This window comes from Sycon ciliatum, chromosome 3, assembly GCF_964019385.1.
Source record: "Sycon ciliatum chromosome 3, ocSycCili1.1, whole genome shotgun sequence".
Classification (NCBI taxonomy): domain Eukaryota; kingdom Metazoa; phylum Porifera; class Calcarea; order Leucosolenida; family Sycettidae; genus Sycon; species Sycon ciliatum.
Genome location: NC_088645.1, coordinates 2,259,008 through 2,277,515, shown reverse-complemented (window position 1 = coordinate 2,277,515; position 18,508 = coordinate 2,259,008). Strand labels below are relative to the sequence as shown.

The 18,508-nt window shown below is 50.5% G+C and overlaps 2 protein-coding genes across 2 annotated transcripts in view; one reads left to right on the top strand and one right to left on the bottom strand.

The window, feature by feature from the left end:
• The window catches only part of LOC135812389 (nucleoside diphosphate kinase homolog 7-like), a 12,029-nt gene extending 10,862 nt beyond the window's left edge, over positions 1–1,167 (bottom strand). The window contains exons 1-2 of the mRNA XM_065325764.1: positions 913–1,167; positions 461–470 (exon numbers count right to left, since the gene is read on the bottom strand). Coding sequence (XP_065181836.1) covers positions 461–470; positions 913–1,167 — 265 coding nt within the window. The remainder of the gene's footprint in view (positions 1–460; positions 471–912) is intronic.
• A 5,793-nt stretch (positions 1,168–6,960) lies between these two features.
• The window catches only part of LOC135811209 (tripartite motif-containing protein 2-like), a 166,953-nt gene continuing 155,405 nt past the window's right edge, over positions 6,961–18,508 (top strand). Inside the window, exon 1 of the mRNA XM_065324402.1 lies at positions 6,961–8,116. Within this exon, the coding sequence (XP_065180474.1) occupies positions 7,172–8,116 (945 nt within the window). The 5' untranslated portion in view covers positions 6,961–7,171. The remainder of the gene's footprint in view (positions 8,117–18,508) is intronic.

The window sequence follows — 18,508 nt, the reverse complement described above, 5'->3', positions numbered from 1 at the left end:
GTCATGCGCGGGTTGGTGTTAGATCCATGCTCACTTGTATGGATATAGTACATTCTGAGCATGTCTGGGTTCGAGGAAACATGATGCTCTTCAATGGTATGCTCAAGAACATCACCGTGCTATTAGGGGTCGCCCATAAATATCGAACTTTTTTCACAAAACGAAATAATTTTCGTTATGGGGTGGGAGGGGGTTGACCAATTTCGTTTCAGTAAACATTGATCCTTGTACATGGCCGTTGTATATGCATGTATGTCAACATTTTTTTACGTTCTGAGGGGGAGGGAGGGAGGGGTTGGGTCTAAACTAAAATAATTCGTTTGGTGAAAAAGTTCGATAAAAATACGGACGGCCCCTTACAACATGGGACAAGACAGCATGCATTTGTATAACCAAGAGTCACAGAGTACCGAGGTTATGTACATGTACACTCGATTGTGCCACCAAGTGAGCAACTCACCATTTCCACGCTGTTATCTTTAGGATAGAAGAGGAAGTTGTAGCGTCGCACTATGACCGCTAGCGAATCATACCACTCCACGAGGAAAGCGAAGCGTTCACCTTCCATATTACACGGTGAACTGCTGACGACTGGAACAAAGCGTCGGCAAGAATGTGCAATGGTCTGGTGTGGAGTGTAACTACTCACGATACACAGTGACACAGCTACGTCGTTCCAAGCTCTGAGTAGCAGATAGTAGGAATTAGAGCAGCAGCGCTAGCAGCAGCAGCAGCAGCAGGTGCTGCCTGGTAGATTGGGAAGCAATCACTACCCGGTACCCGTCCTCCAATCCACTACACCCACACGTGACCACACCCGAAGACGACCTGCAGTACAGACCAGTAGTCAGTAGTCGACTGCAAACTATCCACTCATGGGTTTTCCGTTGCTGGCGTTAGCTTGAAAACTACAACAAACAGCCCAAGGACTGCCACACTCGAACCTGGCCTGAGCGCAAGGATTGCCACACTGGAACCTGGCCTGAGCGCAAGGATTGCCACACTGGAACCTGGCCTGAGCGCAAGAATTGCCACACTGGAACCTGGCCTGAGCGCAAGGATTGCCACAGTCGAACCTGGCCTGAGCGCAAGGATTGCCACATTGGAACCTGGCCTGAGCGCAAGGATTGCCACACTGGAACCTGGCCTGAGCGATATGAACACCATGTACCACTGAGTGTTCTATAGAAACTCTGAATATTCCCGGAGCAAATGTCTCAATGATTAGGACACCGAGGCAACTAATACTTGTTCTCTTCACCGTCTTTCAAACATTCGATTATGACCATGGCACGGGCATGATTGCTGTAGTTCTGTCACCAAGCAGATTCAAAATGTTTGGCCTCAACGCACCACTCGACGATTAGACTACAGTCATCATACATGACCGCTGGCTAGTCTAGCCTACTACTAGTACAACTACTAGTACTAGTCTACTGCCTAGTCTACACAGACCACAGTATACCAGGAGTCTACAGCATCGCGTGCACCCTAGCGCCGAGTTGTACGTTGTATAGTGGCGCATGGCGATGTGTCTGTCACTGTCAAGCGGTCACATCATGCACTCACATCAACTAACTAACGCCTTGAAGTATAGGCTTGAAAGTGATGACGTCAAAAACGGCCAGGGAGTACTAAGTTGACATCAGATTTCTATTTTGGATCCACTAAGGTGTGACTTTGCTATTGCCTCAGTATGTAGGTGCATAGCAACCCACTCATGTCGTATGCAGGGGTGACTTTTACTTCGCCACCAGTTGTAACCCCGCCCCCAGTAGCCAAATCAGTCAGTTTCACTGGTAACATCACCTTGCTGAGAGTAAGACGGCTTGAAATGTGCTTGGATCCATACAAAAACTGGATCCAAGTGGATCCAATTAATTTTTTGAATTTTTGAAATTGTTGCTATGCTGTGACGTAGCACTTTCAAGCCCAGAGGTTATGCGAAAGGATCACGTGCAGGCGGCGTGTAGGCGGCCAAAGCGGCCGCGCTCCGCAGGGGTGGCAAAAGAGATGAAAAGTTCAAAAGAAGTACATGTGCCTGGAATTATTTCACGAAGGAAATTTCCTGTATCGCTGTTACGTTCCTCTCTTGGAGATGTCCTAGATAGGACATCACGGAACCCAGCATGCCCCAGCATACACACTATGCTGTTCCCATAGTAATCGTGACACGTGACTCAAAACTTTGTGTCGCGTCCGAGGAAGATGAATATGTCGCACTCAAAACAAACGCACCGAAGGCTTTTCGTCTCAAAAGTAATAATAGTTGTCGTTCTCCTGGCGGCTTGCTTCAAGCGAGTCGAGATTCGTATATTGCCTCTTGCCTTCACGAATTTTATTTTCCTCGTTGTGGAGTACGCCTGGACAAAGGAACTGGCAAGCGAATCGTTTTGGTCGCATTGAAAATTGCAAGTGCACAAGAGGATTGGCGAAGCATGATTTGTGTTCGCACTTTCAGCAGAGCAGTAGCTGCTGCTGCGATAAAGTTTTTACTTTCGCCATTGGTTTCAGGCAGCAGAAGGATCTGGCTGAAAGCGATGGCGATACGTCCATGACCACCACGTCCTGGGTTGATATCCAAGAAAGACCGTCCAAGGTCCAGTTTTAGCCAAGAGCTGTCGTATCCAAGAAATCAAAAACGCCAAAAGCAAGCTTCGGCCAAATAATATCTTCAAGGCAGTATTTTACGGGCCTAGCGCCTGCTGCCTCGTCTTCTTCCTCTGCATGGCCAGGTTTGGGGCGAAATGAACGCACGGGGCGTGAAGAAACCAGGGAGTAGTACCACTCCCTGGAAGAAACATACCAAAGGCAAAACATTCAAAATAATTTGAACCAATCGTTTCCAAAGTCTTTGGCAAAGAAGCGCCGCGTGGCTACGAGAAACCCCACATGAAATCCCCAAACGAAAACGGCCATTCGGTCGGGTATTCGATGGCGAATCGAATATACACTACCTCAATCCCCGCCGATGTCTGATATTCTCCGCCTATTCCCTCAAACTTGACCAATTCGGAAAGAAATCCATCGCCATTACGATCGTGCATCCTTTACATACATTCAGAAATGCTCACGCAGCACTTCTTTTCATCGCGTGTGCGCGACCGACGCTTCCATGACAACTCTGGGACAGGTAACCAATCAGACTCATTCAGAGTGCGATGTCCTAGATAGGACATCTCCCCGACTGCTAATAGAGGTTACGTACTTACTTGATCAGTTGGTCCCCATGGTCACACCAAAACATACACATGTGTACAAGTCATGTGCAAGCGAACACACAACACTAGTACTACTACTAGTACATGTAGTAGTAGTCAACACACAATACTAGTACTAGTAGTAGTACTGAAGTACTAGTACTAGTACTAGTCAACACACAACAAACACACACGTTTCCAATGGTAACTGTTCACAAGCAGCGGTGAGCGATTTCGCTTGTACTACCGGTACCGCCGGTATACCTGGTATACTGCAGTACAAGTACAAATGTAATACGTATCTAATATTGACTGAGTACGAGGTCAATATAGGAAATAAAAGCCGAGTAAAAGACCGAGGCGAAGCTGAGGTCTTTTACGAGGTTTTTATTTCCTATACTGACCAAGTACGAAGTCAATATTAGATTTATCACGACAAACAGTCCGTATTTCAAATTCCAAAACGATAACCTCGTGAATCCCGGTTTTATGATTGCACAACCGTTGCACCACCACCTACTCATGCAGTGACAATGCTGCAGTAGGCACCGCGTACCGGTCCGTTCAACTGCGCGACCCCTAAGCAGTCAAATATAAGCAGTCAATACAGCCCTAAGGAGTGAAATATGCAGGAATATTTGACTGCTTAGGTATGGCAAAAATCTATGTGAGTCAATACTAAGGGAGTGATAAAATGTAGTAGTAATACTAGTACTACACTAGTCTACACTACAATAGACTCGTACGCCCAAGAACGTGGCGCCCAAGAACGTCCAGGCTGGAAATCTAAGAACGCCCCAGCCTGGATCTAAGAACGAACTCCAAGATTTTTAAGAACGCGACATTTTCTTGTCAGAGTACACGAAAAACAAGTCCTGTACTGTGTGTACTGTCTGTAGTAGACAAAGAACAGTTGATGGAACTGGATCCACTGCCCGTCGTCAAGTGCTTTTACGACCCCCTGGTCTGCACCAGGGAGTCGTACACCGGGGTAACCCGGGTATATACTACTGTTAGCTGGTGTGGCTTGTCCTCGGTTCTCGCTGAGCATCTCGAAATCCACCATAGAAAACTTCTTCGTATCCTGTTTAGTCTACCCCCTCTCTACCCTTCTGCTTCCCTGTATGTCCTTGCAAATGCTTGCCCACTGTCGACCCACCGTCAAAAATTAATTTGCACTTTTGCTCGCAAATTTAAACTAGCTCTACATCCTCCTCATCTTAACGTGTATAACTGGTTCCGAATCACAGATGGCTCCCAGACAAGATGCTCTGTTGCCCTCCCCTTGGCTAAAACGTCCTCCTTGTACGCTCTCCACTCTTTGTTGCTTACTTTGCTTGGCTTGCGCTGCCCGCTACTACGCGCAATGCCAGTACCCTGGACGCATTTAAATCTGCTCACTAGATTCACCATCACCTGTCCCTCCCATGCTTCTCCGTCTTGACCATTACTTTTCTTCTTTTATTCACCATGGTTGGTTAACACCCACATCTCCCGTACTGGCTGATTTTCTTCTCATGCCATGAGGTGTTGTCTATAATAATAATAATAATAATAATATACGACTCACTGGTCTGCACCGATATTGTGCTACTGCTAGCAATGGTGCGTTCAGTTTCCCGGTTCAGATGCCTGGTCTGATGTCTGGTCCACGCCAGACAGATTTTTCGGCCGCGTGGGAAATCCTCAACGGCTCAAGATCGGTGCGATAATAATTGCCTGCATGCAATACTGTGGACTGTGTTGGAGTGCAAGTTTTCGACAAATCTGGGCCGAGTTTCTTGTACGAATGGTCAGCCAAGTACAAGTATCGACTGGAAAAGTCGGCTAATTATTTTTAGTGCTAGCACGTGGTTGAGAGGGCCTCCAACCGCTTTTCACCATGACAGACCGTGAACTTGCTGCACTGCACTGGGTGGCTAGCCTGTTCACGCCTTTGGCCATGGCTGTAGCTCGTGTTTAGGCCGCGGTCTCACCACTCTTTATTTTGGAGGATGACCCCTGTGACCCCTGTGCCCACTTGGGCCCCGTCGTGGATGGAAGGAGAAGTAGGGATCTGGAAAAGAGCTAGAAAGAGAGAGGAGTAGAGAGAGAGAAGAGCGATTTATCACAGTGGATTGAGAATGGATTCGGAAACGAAGAGCCGCATCGCTATCTGTATTTTATTATGTACAATGGTGATGATTTAAACAATCGACGAGGAGACAATAGTCGTAAAATGGCAATAAATTAGATAAGTTGTGCACTCATAACAACAGCAAAAAATGAAGAAAGTCAAGTTCCATAACGTTTTCTTGTGACTGTCATCAGTGGAACGCCGTCACATAAAAATGTAATAACTAAAACACACACTTATATACATGTAGCTAACATGGTTTCAGGTAGAAATACAGCAGCCAGCAAGTACAAAAAGCGAAGTTTGCAACTTTGCAAAGAAAACGTTTTCACTCACACGCACCATTACATTCATTCACACAGTATCACATTCATCTGCCACTACCTTTCTCACATACACTATATTCACACATTTGCAAAGGTGCAAACTTCGCTTTTTGTACTTGCTGGCTGCTGTATTTCTACCTGAAACCATATTAGCTACATGTAATTATAAGTGTGTGTTTTAGTTATTACATTTTTATGTGACGGCGTTCCACTGATGACAGTCACAAGAAATCGTTATGGAACTTGACTTTCTTCATTTTTGCTGTTGTTATGAGTACACAATTTATATTTTTTAATGGTGATGATCCGAATAATTTCCCTTGAGAATCACCTCACTTTGCCGATGGTGACAAATACCAGGCTTTGTCGCCGGAGGAAGCGAGACGTTTACGACTTTGTTGATGAAGACGATACTGAGGAGGATCTGCTGGCAATACTGCCCTTGACAATGTTTGGCAGGAGAAAACGGCGTTTTTGGTGCGCCCTTCGCAGTCCCGGTGCCTGGAACGATGACGTTATCCAGCACTGGGCCATGGGCACATGTATTGAGTGGGTTGTCTCTGACTGGGAGAACGAGCAGTATCGCCCCCGGCACCGGCTTCATTCGCTGGCTGACAACGAAAACCTTTAAAAAAACACTTCACACAACTACAATACAAGAGAAGAAGAAACTACCTGACTACAACAAACGTCAACTCAAGTTCTTCAACTCCTCTTGCACTCTTGCACTTCAGCCAAAATTATTCAGCCACTTTCAGCTTTTCAGCGCTTCCAAAACTTGGCAAAAGGGCTGAAAGCTGAAAGTGGCTGGTGCCCCGATTTTCAGCCGTTTCCGTGGAAACCTCAGCCAAAAAAAGGGCTTTTTTGGCTGAAAGGCTGAATCGGGCTCGGTGTGACCGCGGCCTTTATGAGCTCAGCTGTCTCATTTCCGCTGTCAGACTACAACGCGACTTGCATGGCAAAGGCGAAGGGGAGTCGAACCATCGCTGTTGGTGACGGCCTGACGGCAAGGCAGTGATAGTATACTTCGACTTAGTTCAGTGAGGGCAAATTCACGTAAAGCCGTGAGATCCGTAGATCCACTATTTCATGTGTAGATCTACACGACTACAGACAGTATTAGTAGTGTGATCTACACGACTCCCTGATCATGACATGACTGTCATGAGTGATCTACACTACATGCAGTGTAGAGATCTACAGTAACAGGATCACTAAACCATGGTCCATGGAAAACAAAGTCAATATGAATGAGTCATAATTATTTTATCTGTCTGTCGTCGGGTAGTACTTGTCTTCAGTCTTCAGCAACCGTGTTGACCAGGCCAGGCAGGGAGTCGTAAAATCCCTTTACGATTTCCTGGTTTAGACGTAGATCTACTAGTACTAGTAGTCTGGTAGTAGGTGTCGCACTTCACGATCGATCGTCCTTCGTCCATTACTTTGTTTTCGTCTCTTTCAAGACTTTGTCCCTGGTCGCTTACAATTATTCTATAGTGCCAGTGGTCGGCGGTACGCGAGTTGCTGGAATGGCCGCTGAGGAGAATGCGGTGTTCACCGCTTTGGGCTTGAACCAGGCTGAAGTGCCCTATCTGGGTACATTGGACGTGAATGAAACAGAGGATGAGTTGGGTCGAGGCTCATTTGCTGTGGTGTACAAGTCTAAATGGTGTGGATTGAAGGTGGCCGCAAAGGCACTTCATTCTATCCTGATTGATGGAAGAAACCAAGGACGCGACGTCGTACTGCATGATTTTGGAGAAGAGATTGCACGCATGGCACGTCTTCGCCACCCGCATCTGTGTCCTATTTTCGGCGTGGGCATGGTCGGAACAACTCCAGCCATCGTGGTGGAATTGATGTCCGACACACTGGAAACAATGAGCGTTGGTGCACGCAGACAGGACTTGCTTCAGCTGATGCGCTACATCGAACACACTGCTGCTGGTCTTCGCTACTTGCACTCCATCCCGATGGTGCATCGCGACATGAAGCCAAGCAATGTCCTCGTTGCCAATGGTGTGGCCAAAATCACGGATTTCGGCGTCTCCAAGCTACTGCCTAGCGTTGCCGATCAGTTCCGTGAAGCCGCTCAGTCCATGACCCGACAGCCTGGTACACATTTATTCATGCCGCCAGAGGCGTTGCAAGAGACGGAATCTGGCCGAGCAAGGTACGATCTTTCGCTTGACGTCTTTTCGTTCGGAGTGACGGCAATGAGCGTGCTGAGCGGTGTGATGCCCTCCATTGAGCTCATGTTCGCAGCAAGATCGCGCCAGGCAGCTGACGGCAGCCTCGTTGCTATACCTGAGCTGGAGCGGCGACGCGCGGAGTTTGCTCGCATCCCTGACGGCCACCCGCTGAAGGACCTGCTGAGACGCTGTCTTGCTGACCCACCGGCCCGTCGACCAGATGCAGAGGAGATTCACGAATTCGTCCAGGGTGTTGTTCAGTTCTTGTCCTCATTGCCGCAGGTACGTGTGTGTTGAATTGTTAGAACTACAGTGTAGGTTAAAAGAGGATAAATACGAAATGACGTCAATGTTGTATTGTCGTGGCACGAGTCCCCAAGAATTATTAGAGCTTCATAGTGTTCAACTTCCTTTGCCTTGCGACCTGGACCTCGTCATTTACCTGTGTTGGAACTTCTCGATATACGGGGGAAGAGGGGGGGGGGGGGAATGGGGTTGTGAGTAAATCTAGAGTTTCCCCCGGTCGTTGGTTCCAACATTATCTTGAAGCCTGCAGTCCACGAACGTTGAGACGGCCATGTACATGTACGCACATGTCTTCTGTAAAATTCCCTAGGCGTGCGCTACACACTACGTGTGCGCTGCACACTACTAGTGCGCCGCACTCTAAGCGTGTGCTGCACTCTACACATGCTCTGCACCCTGCGCGTGCGCTGCACACTACGAGTGCGCTGCACTCCACGTGCGCGCGCGCCCTGCACCCTACGAGTGCGCTGCACTCCACGCGTGCGCTGCACTCCACGTGTGCGCTTCACACTACGAGTGCGCTGCACTCCACGTGCGCGCGCGACCTGCACCCTACGAGTGCGCTGCACTCCACGCGTGCGCTGCACTCCACGCGTGCGCTGCACACTACGAGTGCGCTGCACTCTACGCGTGCGCTGTACACTACTAGTGCGCCGCACTCTAAGCGTGCGCTGCACTCTACACATGCTCTGCACTCTGCGCGTGCGCTGCACACTACGAGTGCACTGCACTCCACGCGCGCGTGCACGCGTGCGCTACACACTACGAGTGCGCTGCACTCCACGTGCGCGCGAGCCCTGCACCCTACGAGTGCGCTGCACTCCACGCGTGCGCTGCACTCCACGCGTGCGCTGCACACTACGAGTGCGCTGCACTCTACGCGTGCGCTGTACACTACTAGTGCGCCGCACTCTAAGCGTGCGCTGGACTCTACACATGCACTGCATTCTGGGCGTGCGCAGCACACTACGAGTGCGCTGCACTCCACCCGTGCGCGCGCGCTCTGCACCCTACGAGTGCGCTGCACTCTACGCGTGCGCTGCACTCTACGCGTGCGCTGCACTCTTCGCGTGCGCTGCACACTGCTAGTGCGCCGCACTCTAAGCGTGTGCTGCACTCTACACATGCTCTGCACCCTGCGCGTGCGCTGTACTCCACGTGCTGGCGCGCCCTGCACCCTACGAGTGCGCTGCACTCCCCGCGTGCGCTGCACTCCACGCGTGCGCTGCACACTACGAGTGCGCTGCACTCCACGTGCGCGCGCGACCTGCACCCTACGAGTGCGCTGCACTCCACGCGTGCGCTGCACTCCACGCGTGCGCTGCACACTACGAGTGCGCTGCACTCTATGCGTGCGCTGTACACTACTAGTGCGCCGCACTCTAAGCGTGCGCTGCACTCTACACATGCTATGCACTCTGCGCGTGCGCTGCACTCCACGCGCGCGCGCGCGCGCGCGCCCTGCAACCTACGAGTGCGCTGCACCCCACGCGTGCGCTGCACTCCACGCGTGCGCTACACACTACGAGTGCGCTGCACGCTATGCGTGCGCTGCACTCTACGCGTGCGCTGCACACTATGAGTGCGCTGCACTCTACGCGTGCGCTGCACACTACACTGATTATATTGTAGATGAATGCATACGGGTATAAAATTATTCTCACACTAGAATTCTTAAAACTCGGATGTTCAGCCAATACAGTCGTATATAAGCAAAGAGAAATGGGAGGAGAATTTCCCTCCTTGGAACTCTCCGCATCTGAGCATTCAAAGTTGGAAGGTTGTTGGTTTGCGCTTGGTAGATATGTAAAAGCTAAGTGTTAGGTGGTTGAATGTTTCAATGTCCTTGTCAGTGTTGTCCCTTGTTGTCGCACTAAAATGAGTAAATTATCGTGTCCGTTCCCAAAGAGAACTCACGACAGCCGCTAACAAACTGTTAAACACTAGCGGCTGGTCACAAGTTCCCAGTTAACTGTGGTCAACAGTGGGTAGCAGCACGGCTGGAAAACCGCTCACAGGCACAAGGTGCCTCTTGTATCTCAACGTTGGTCTTTGACCAAACCACTGCGCGTGCCTGTTGTCGCACTATCAGACTGTATAATGTCTCGTCACCTTGGTGGACTGCTAATCATGACTCGTAGGTTACTTGTCCCTTTGACTCTAGACTTCATTTCAATGAAGTCTAAAAAGAATTTTATGGTTATCACGCAACAGCATCATAGAAAAAAGAGTTTTTTCAACTGATAATCCCTCTATTCAGTTGCTATTCACGATCTACGCATGCGCTGCAAATGAAAATTCTTTTATGGTTGATGTAAAGGTTATGACGTTTCGAGACAGTCACCCACCCCCTTGTAAATTATTCTGTTGATGGGTGACTGGCCCGAAACATCATATTTTTCACATCTACAATTACATCTGGCTTTGGAAATTTTATTTTCATTGCTATAAGGTTTGGCCTCATTACCTCTGTGCTGAGCTGATGAGCCTGCAAAGGACGAAACAGTTCTGTCCGCAGATTGAGTACATTTACAATTATTAATGAATATCCAATGCAGCAGAGAGAATCATGAATAGCAACTGGATAGTGCAGTTGTCAGTTGACAAACCACCTCTTCTATCACTCATTTTATTACCATCATTCAGTTGCAAGCATACGACGAGTGGATTAAATTAAGGGGGGGGGGGGTGTTCAGGGAGCAGGTTTTAATGCTCAGTGTCGTGTACTGAACTGAACCACCGTCTTTTCTTATGTAGAGTAAGACTGGCTCAGTCGGATCAGTCAACAGCAAATCTAGACTTTCCCCAATAATAGAGATGCCTTAACAGCTTGGACAGTCCATTACGGCACACAATAGCCCTTTTGTTACATTCATTGTGACAGCATTTTCTCAAGGTGTGCCAGATCCACAGCAGCCATTACATACCACAGTACAGTGTGACATTAAAGCCGAGACCTTTGGTCGGTGGAGCCCCTGGTACCTCACCATCACTGCTGCCCAGTGCAGCCCCTGCTCAGTAGCTGTTTGTTTTTGTCCACAGAATTATTTATTTTTACGAGTTGGGTTTATGTATATTAAAATCTCAGTTTATACGTAGTATTAACTGTAGTTAACACGCATGTAACGCTCTCTCAGCGCGTGCCCGCCTGCGTTTACTGCACATAGCACTCCATATTTACCAGTAGCGATGCCGCTACTTCACACTGCATTCCACATCTACCCGTAGCGCTGTCGTTGAGCTGCCCACGCACACCGCTGTGCACGTGACACGGGCACGGTTCGCGCCACGAGGGAGTGTGTTCCCCTCTAGCTCTGTCGGCAGCTAAACCTACCAGCGCATCTGACCCCACATGTGCATGCACTCGTGTTCTTTGTTCCTGTTGTTGCTTACCACTCTCACTTGCTGTTTGCTCCAACACTAGCTCTTTGCCAAATTTTCAAAACTGTCGGTTTCCTGTACCTTTAGCGTTATCCATTCGAGACTATGGCCTCCCCTGCGTTCAGTAAACTCACTGTGCGGGACCTACGCCTCAACCTCGTGGAACGGGGACTTAGTCCCGCCGGCAAGAAAGCGGAGCTGCTTGCCCGGTTAATACAATCCGAAGTCGGACCCCACGCGTCCTCTGTGACTCCCAGCGAGGCTGCCCGACAAACTGTCGAGGACAGGGAGACCCGCGAACCTACTATGCCTGTCGCCCCCGTGTCCGAACCTACTATGCCTGTCGCCTCCGTGTCCGAACCTACTATGCCTGTCGCCTCCGTGTCCGAATCTACTATGCCTGTCGCCTCCGTGTCCGTGGCAATCGCGACTGCCCTGAAACCGTTTATGGACCGACTAGACCATTTGGAAGATGCAACACAAACAGCATCCTCAGCCCCAGGTACGTCCACTGTGCATTCGTCTAGTGTTTCCTGCACCATGCTGCGTGACGACGGGCCTGTAAATATTTGGGCAAACGCACCCCAGACCGTAATCGACAAAATCATCACACACCAATTTGTTGATTTACAACAACTGTTGCCCCCGACCGCCACGGACGTGCCAAGCCCCCACGCTCTAGTGTTGGGCGAGGAGACACCCGGAAAATTCATGCTGTCCTCCCAGCCACGCATGTCCCGACGCATTTCGGACATCGAACATTGGCTAGAAGCATGTACGATATTCGCAGCCGTCTCTCTGGATGCGCATCCGGGCAGAGCAGTAGAACTGTTTGTATCAGCACCATATTCTGAACTCCAGCAAGAAATTCACGTTTTCCGCAGTTGCGGAGTATGACCGAGCCTTCCGCCATCACGTCCCAGCCGTCACGCCGTTGGGACACAACACCACGAATACTGTCCACTACCGTGTTCGATGCCCGTGCCGTGCGGCCCTTTCGGTCCAGCTCCGCGGCAGCCCGCTCGTCCACCGAGCAGTGTCGCCTCTACAACCGGGGCGTGTGTCGCCGAAACCCCTGTCCGTACGTTCATCAATGCAGCACCTGCAACGTCTCCGGACACAGCGTACGAGATTGTCGCACAGGGCAACCGGCCAGCAGGCGTTCCGTTGCACCAACAATCGCCCTGGATGCCTGTTCCCTTCGATCGGCTTGAGTCGGCCCTGGCCAAGCACCCTGACCGCGCATTCGTTAACTCTCTTATGCATGACATGCGTGACGGTGCTGTAATCGGTTACTCCGGTGATCGCTCTCATTTTGTTGCTCCCAATTTAGTCTCTGCATTTAAGAACCCCCAAGCTGTCTCTAATTACCTGTCTAATGAATGCATCGAGGGTCGTATGGCCGGCCCGAAAACCCACTTACCTCACGCAGATCTTCGCTGCTCTGGTGTAGGCGTGGTCCCCAAAAAGTCGGTTAAACTTCGCTTAATTTTGCATTTATCTGCGCCTCAGGGCACTAGCATTAATGACGGTATAAGCCAAGACGAATTTTCGCTGCACTATATGACTGTTGGAGTCGGCCACGGAGCTGCGGGACTCTGCGCTGGTCGTCTATCCGTGTGGAGGCAAAGCAAACGCGGGCAACATTCTGCTGAAGCGAGCGTGGAGCTGAAGCTGGATTGGTGACTGACGTACCTGCTTACTCCACAACACCGGCGCATAATGATGTACATGTACAAGACTTCGTGAGTATTCAACTCTAATTCGTGTTCCGTCAGCGTCAGTATCAGCAAGTACAGTCATGTAGTACAATTTGTTCCCAAAATAACTTCGGGACAGTCTGTTCATGGTTTTCTTTTTTTTATTGGACTCGTTCTCTACACTTGCGATAATTTAGCGGCAATTCTAACGTTGTAGCGTTGTTTTCTTGTAATTTATTGGAACCTGTATTGAGTAACTGAGTTTTATGTTTCGTTACATTGTCGTCAGATCTCCTGTGTACCGGTTTTGTGGCACAATGATTATAGCCATTATATTTGGTCGTCTCCATTCTTGTGCAATCATGCATATGTAGGTTGGTTCTCTTCATGTTATTGTGACCAATTTCATAGATGTTGGTTGCCTTGTTGCTTTTTCTCCCCTCTCCTCTCACCCAAGCCATTCTGCATAAGCGAAGCTGTGGATGCAGCATACTGCTGCTACACTTCAACGCGGGAATGCGTATAATAATAAATAATAATATGACTGTTGATGATGCGGTTTGGCTGCTGCACCGGCATGGTAAGGGGGCCCTGTTATCCAAAGTCGACCTACGCAATGCATTCCGAGTATGTCCCGTGGCCCCGTCCGACTGGCCCTTGCTGGGCATTCACTGGGACAACGCATTCTACGTTGACAAATTCCTCCCCTTTGGCCTGCGGTCCTCACCATTTCTGTTCAACATGCTCGCCGACGCTCTTTGCTGGGTAGCCACGAATAGATTCAATGTGCATGACCTGCTCCACTACCTCGATGATTTCCTCACAGTTCAACCCCCACAGCCGCCAAACTATGCCCGTCGGCAGTTTCACACGTTACTCGCAGTCATGGAGCACGTGCAAGTTCCGTTAGCCAAGGGCCCTGACACGGTGTGCCCACCGTCCACAATTGTCACATTCTTTGGGCATAGAGTTATATTCCCAAGCATGGGATATGCGGCTGCCAGCCCCAAAGCTGTTGGAACTAAAGAGCACCCTTGACTCCAGGGTACACCGAGTACAGTGCACCAAACGGGAATTGCTCTCGTTGGCAGGCTCTTTGTAATTTGACGCCAAAGTAGTACCGCCCGTGCGCACTTACTGCCGCCGGCTCTTCGACGAGGCCAGCCAGTTCACGTCCCTTGACAGTACCCAGCGCCTGAACCAAGAGGCTCTAAACGATATATCCTGGTGGCACGCTCGCATTGAGTCATGGAACGGCCGATCACTACTGCTAGACCCATCCTGGTGCAAATCCACCGAGATGCAGCTGTTCACGGATGCCTCTGACTGTGGCTATGGCTTGGTCTGTGGCAAAGAATGGGTGTACGGCCAATGGGAGGCACTCCACAAGGATCTGTCCATAGAATGGCGCGAATTGTTTCCCATCGCCTTTATCTGCGTGACGCTAGGCAAACGACTATGCAATCGTCGACTATTATTTCACTGTGACAACGAAGCGGTCTGCACAATCTAGCGCACAGAAACTTCTAGGTGCCCAGAGATCATGACACTTGTTAGGATTGCGTTGCTAGCGGCTGCCAAGCATAACATGGTTGTGTTTTTAGCACACATACGTGGTGTTGACAACGTTCTTGCTGACCATTTGTCCCGGCTGCAGGTCGAGAGCTTCCGGAAGCTACATCCCCAGGCGTCTCCTGTCCCCATGTCGCTAGAAGTCTGGCAGCTGACACGCCTACTGACCACACTATGGGCCTCATCCTTGCGGGAGTGGCAACAAGTACCGCCTGGTCGTACGCTGCCGGTGTGACGGCATCCGAGAGGTGCGCCAGCCTGCACCGTGTCGCGCCATACCCATTTCAGGCCACCCGCCTACTGGATTTCCTAGCATACATGTCATCCAGGTGCAGGCTAGCAACTATCAAGGTATACCTCCATGGCCTCCGGCATTTCTGCGTGGTCAACCACCTGACGTTGTCCCCGTTCCAGGACTGACGACTGGACCTGCTGCTCCAGGGTATCGCCTGCAACCAGTGCACGAGCAGCCAGGTGCAGGAACGCCGTGCTGTCACGCAGCAACACCTCCGTGCAATCCAGGGCTTTCTGCCGCACTCCGGTCTATCACCAGCGGACCAAGCCATGCTCTGGAGCGCTATCACACTCGCCTACTACGGGTTCCTGCGAGTCAGCGAGTATGCCTCCACCGACCCGCGGAAGATGCTGACGCAGGAACGCGTCTGCATCCGGGAGAACACAGTGACGCTGGCTATCCTGTTCTCCAAAACAACGCAACTGGGAGAGTGCAGCGATGTGACGGTCGGCGCCACCAACGATGGCACCTGCCCTGTAGCCGCATTCTCGAAGTACGCACAGCTGCGCCCCGAGTGGCGGGAGCGTATTTCCGCTATCAGTCTGGCCAGCCGCTTCGCCCCTCAGACATGAACGACTTACTCCGCCGAGCTCTCCCTGGCCAGAAGATCACCAGCCATAGCCTGCGTATCGGTGCAGCCACTGCCGCCGGAAGGAATGGCCTGCCACCTTACGTCATCCAAAGGGCCAGCCGATGGCGGAGCAACGCTTACCTCCGGTATGTCCGTCTGTCAGAATCGGACATGGAGCCAATCGCGAAGGCACTGGCGTCGGCGTGAGTACATACACCGCCCTCCTAGCACTACCAGCTGCCTGAGTGACGGCGCTGCCCCCTTGACACTATCTGCTGTATGAGTGACAGCACTGCCCACTGACACTACTCGCGTATAGGTCGTGGTGACCACACTGCCCTCCTTAGCACTGCTGGCGGCAGGAGGGTCCACACTGCCCTCCTAGCACTCCTCTCTGTATGAAGGCTTTTGCTCTCCCGTGCTGCTCCCTGCATAGTTGATGGCACCTGTCTTCTTGACACTATCTGCTGTAGACTCAAATGCATTTATGTCCTTGAACGTCGCTGTGCACTTGCATGTAGTTCCCATGTTAAGGTCAGCTAGATTGGGGCTCACGCCTCCCCCCCAGCAATCTCATTTTTGGGTGGCATTCACATGGAGTGAGTGGCTGCAAAGCACCCCGTAAGCCTTTGAGCTGACACCCAACTCCAGGTTACCAGCCCCTCTGCATTCGTCCTACCATGCAGATGTCCGGGTGTAAGCGTAACCCCGTTTGCAGCCTACTTCCACATCTGTCCTACCATGTGGAAGTGCAGTGTAAGCCTAACCTTGTTAGCGGTCCCTCCACATTCGTCCTACCATGTGGTGGCCTGGGTGTAAGCCTAACCTCATTTCCCCCCGCGTGAGTTCCATTCTAGCCCAAACCTTGTCTTCAATGTCTGTGCGTGCAGTGGGATGTTAAATCTCAGTTTCTACGTAGTATTAACTGTAGTTAACACGCATGTAACGCTCTCCCAGCGCTTGCCCGCCTGCGTTTACTGCACATAGCACTCCATATTTACCCGTAGCGATGCCGCTACTTCACACTGCATTCCACATCAACCCGTAGCGCTGTCGTTGAGCTGCCCACGCACACCGCTGTGCACGTGGCATAGGCACGGTTCGTGCCATGAGGGAGCGTGTTCCCCTCTAGCTCTGTCGGCAGCTGAACCTACCAGCGCATCTGATCCCATATGTGCATGCACTCGTGTTCTTTGCTCCTGTTGTTTCTTACCACTCTCACTTGCTGTTCGCTCCAACACTAGCTCTTTGCCAAATTTTCCCCATCCCAACCCACCCAATTTGGCGTGGTACTAGTATCACACTACTCATTACTACATACTTTCCGAGTCACAAATAAATAAGGAACTCACGGAAAGGGTGGCATTCACATGGAGCGGGTGGCTGCAAAGCACCCCGTAAGCCTTTTAGCTGACATCCAACTCCAGGTTACCAGCCCCTCTGCATTCGTCCTACCATGCAGATGTCCGGGTGTAAGCGTAACCCCTTTAGCAGCCTACTTCCACATCTGTCCTACCATGTGGAAGTGCGGTGCAAGCGTAACCTTGTTAGCGGCCCCCTCCACATTCGTCCTACCATGTGGTGGCCTGGGTGCAAGCCTAACCCCATTTCCCCCGCGTGAGTTCCAGCCTAGCCCAAACCTTGTCTTCAATGTCTGTGCGTGCAGTGGAATGTAAATAGTAATAAAAACAAACAAACACAGAAAACCCTACACACCATCGTCTAAGCAATTAGTTTCCTCACTGCAAACTCTATACATGTAACTTTAACCAAATGTTGGTCCAGGAGCCATGCCGAGCATGTGGTTATAATTATAGGATTAGTAGAGAAGAAACCACTTACTTTGACAACGGTGTGTGTAGGGTTTTTTAGGTTCCTTTACAGCTGAGGTTAGGCTTGCCTGTCCATGGTGTGAATGGCTTGCAGTGCATACATGGTGTGAATGGCTTGCAGTGCATACATGGTGCGTGCAATCACGTAGCTTACTGTTTATGCTCTGAAGTAAATGCCTTGGTCTGTATATGTGTGTGTGTAGATGTTTGTAGTTGTGTGTGTGTGTGTAGATGTTTGTAGTTGTGTGTACGTGTGTGTAGATGTTTGTAGTTGTGTGTACGTGTGTGTACGTGTGTGTGTGTATGTGTGTGTACGTGTGTGTACGTGTGTGTACGTGTGTGTACGTGTGTGTGTACGTGTGTGTACGTGTGTGTACATGTGTGTACGTGTGCTGTTTGTGGGAGTTACTGTGGGAGTTACTGTGGGGCTGTTGGCGCGGGGATGCTTGCGGGGGTGTTCGTGGGAGTGCTTCTGGAGTGTGCATGTGGGTGTGCTTGTGGAGTGTGCTTGTGTGGTGTTTGTGTGGATACCTGTGGGGGTGTTTGTGAGAGCGTCTCTGGGGTAGTGGACGGGAAGAATTTGTGAATGTTTGTGCAGGTACATGGTGCTTGTCTAGGGATGCTTGTCCATAGGGATAGTTGTATAGGGGTGGTTCTAGGAATGCTTGTATAGGGGTGGTTCTAGGGATGCTTGTATAGGGGTGGTCCTAGGAATGCTTGTATAGGGGTGGTGCTAGGAATGCATGTATAGGGGTGGTTCTAGGAATGCATGTATAGGGGTGGTTCTAGGGATGCTTGTATAGGGTTGGTTCTAGGAATGCTTGTATAGGGGTGGTGCTAGGAATGCATGTATAGGGGTGGTTCTAGGAATGCATGTATAGGGGTGGTTCTAGGGATGCTTGTATAGGGTTGGTTCTAGGAATGCTTGTATAGGGGTGGTGCTAGGAATGCATGTATAGGGGTGGTTCTAGGAATGCTTGTATAGGGGTGGTTGTATAGGGGTGACTGTGATAATGA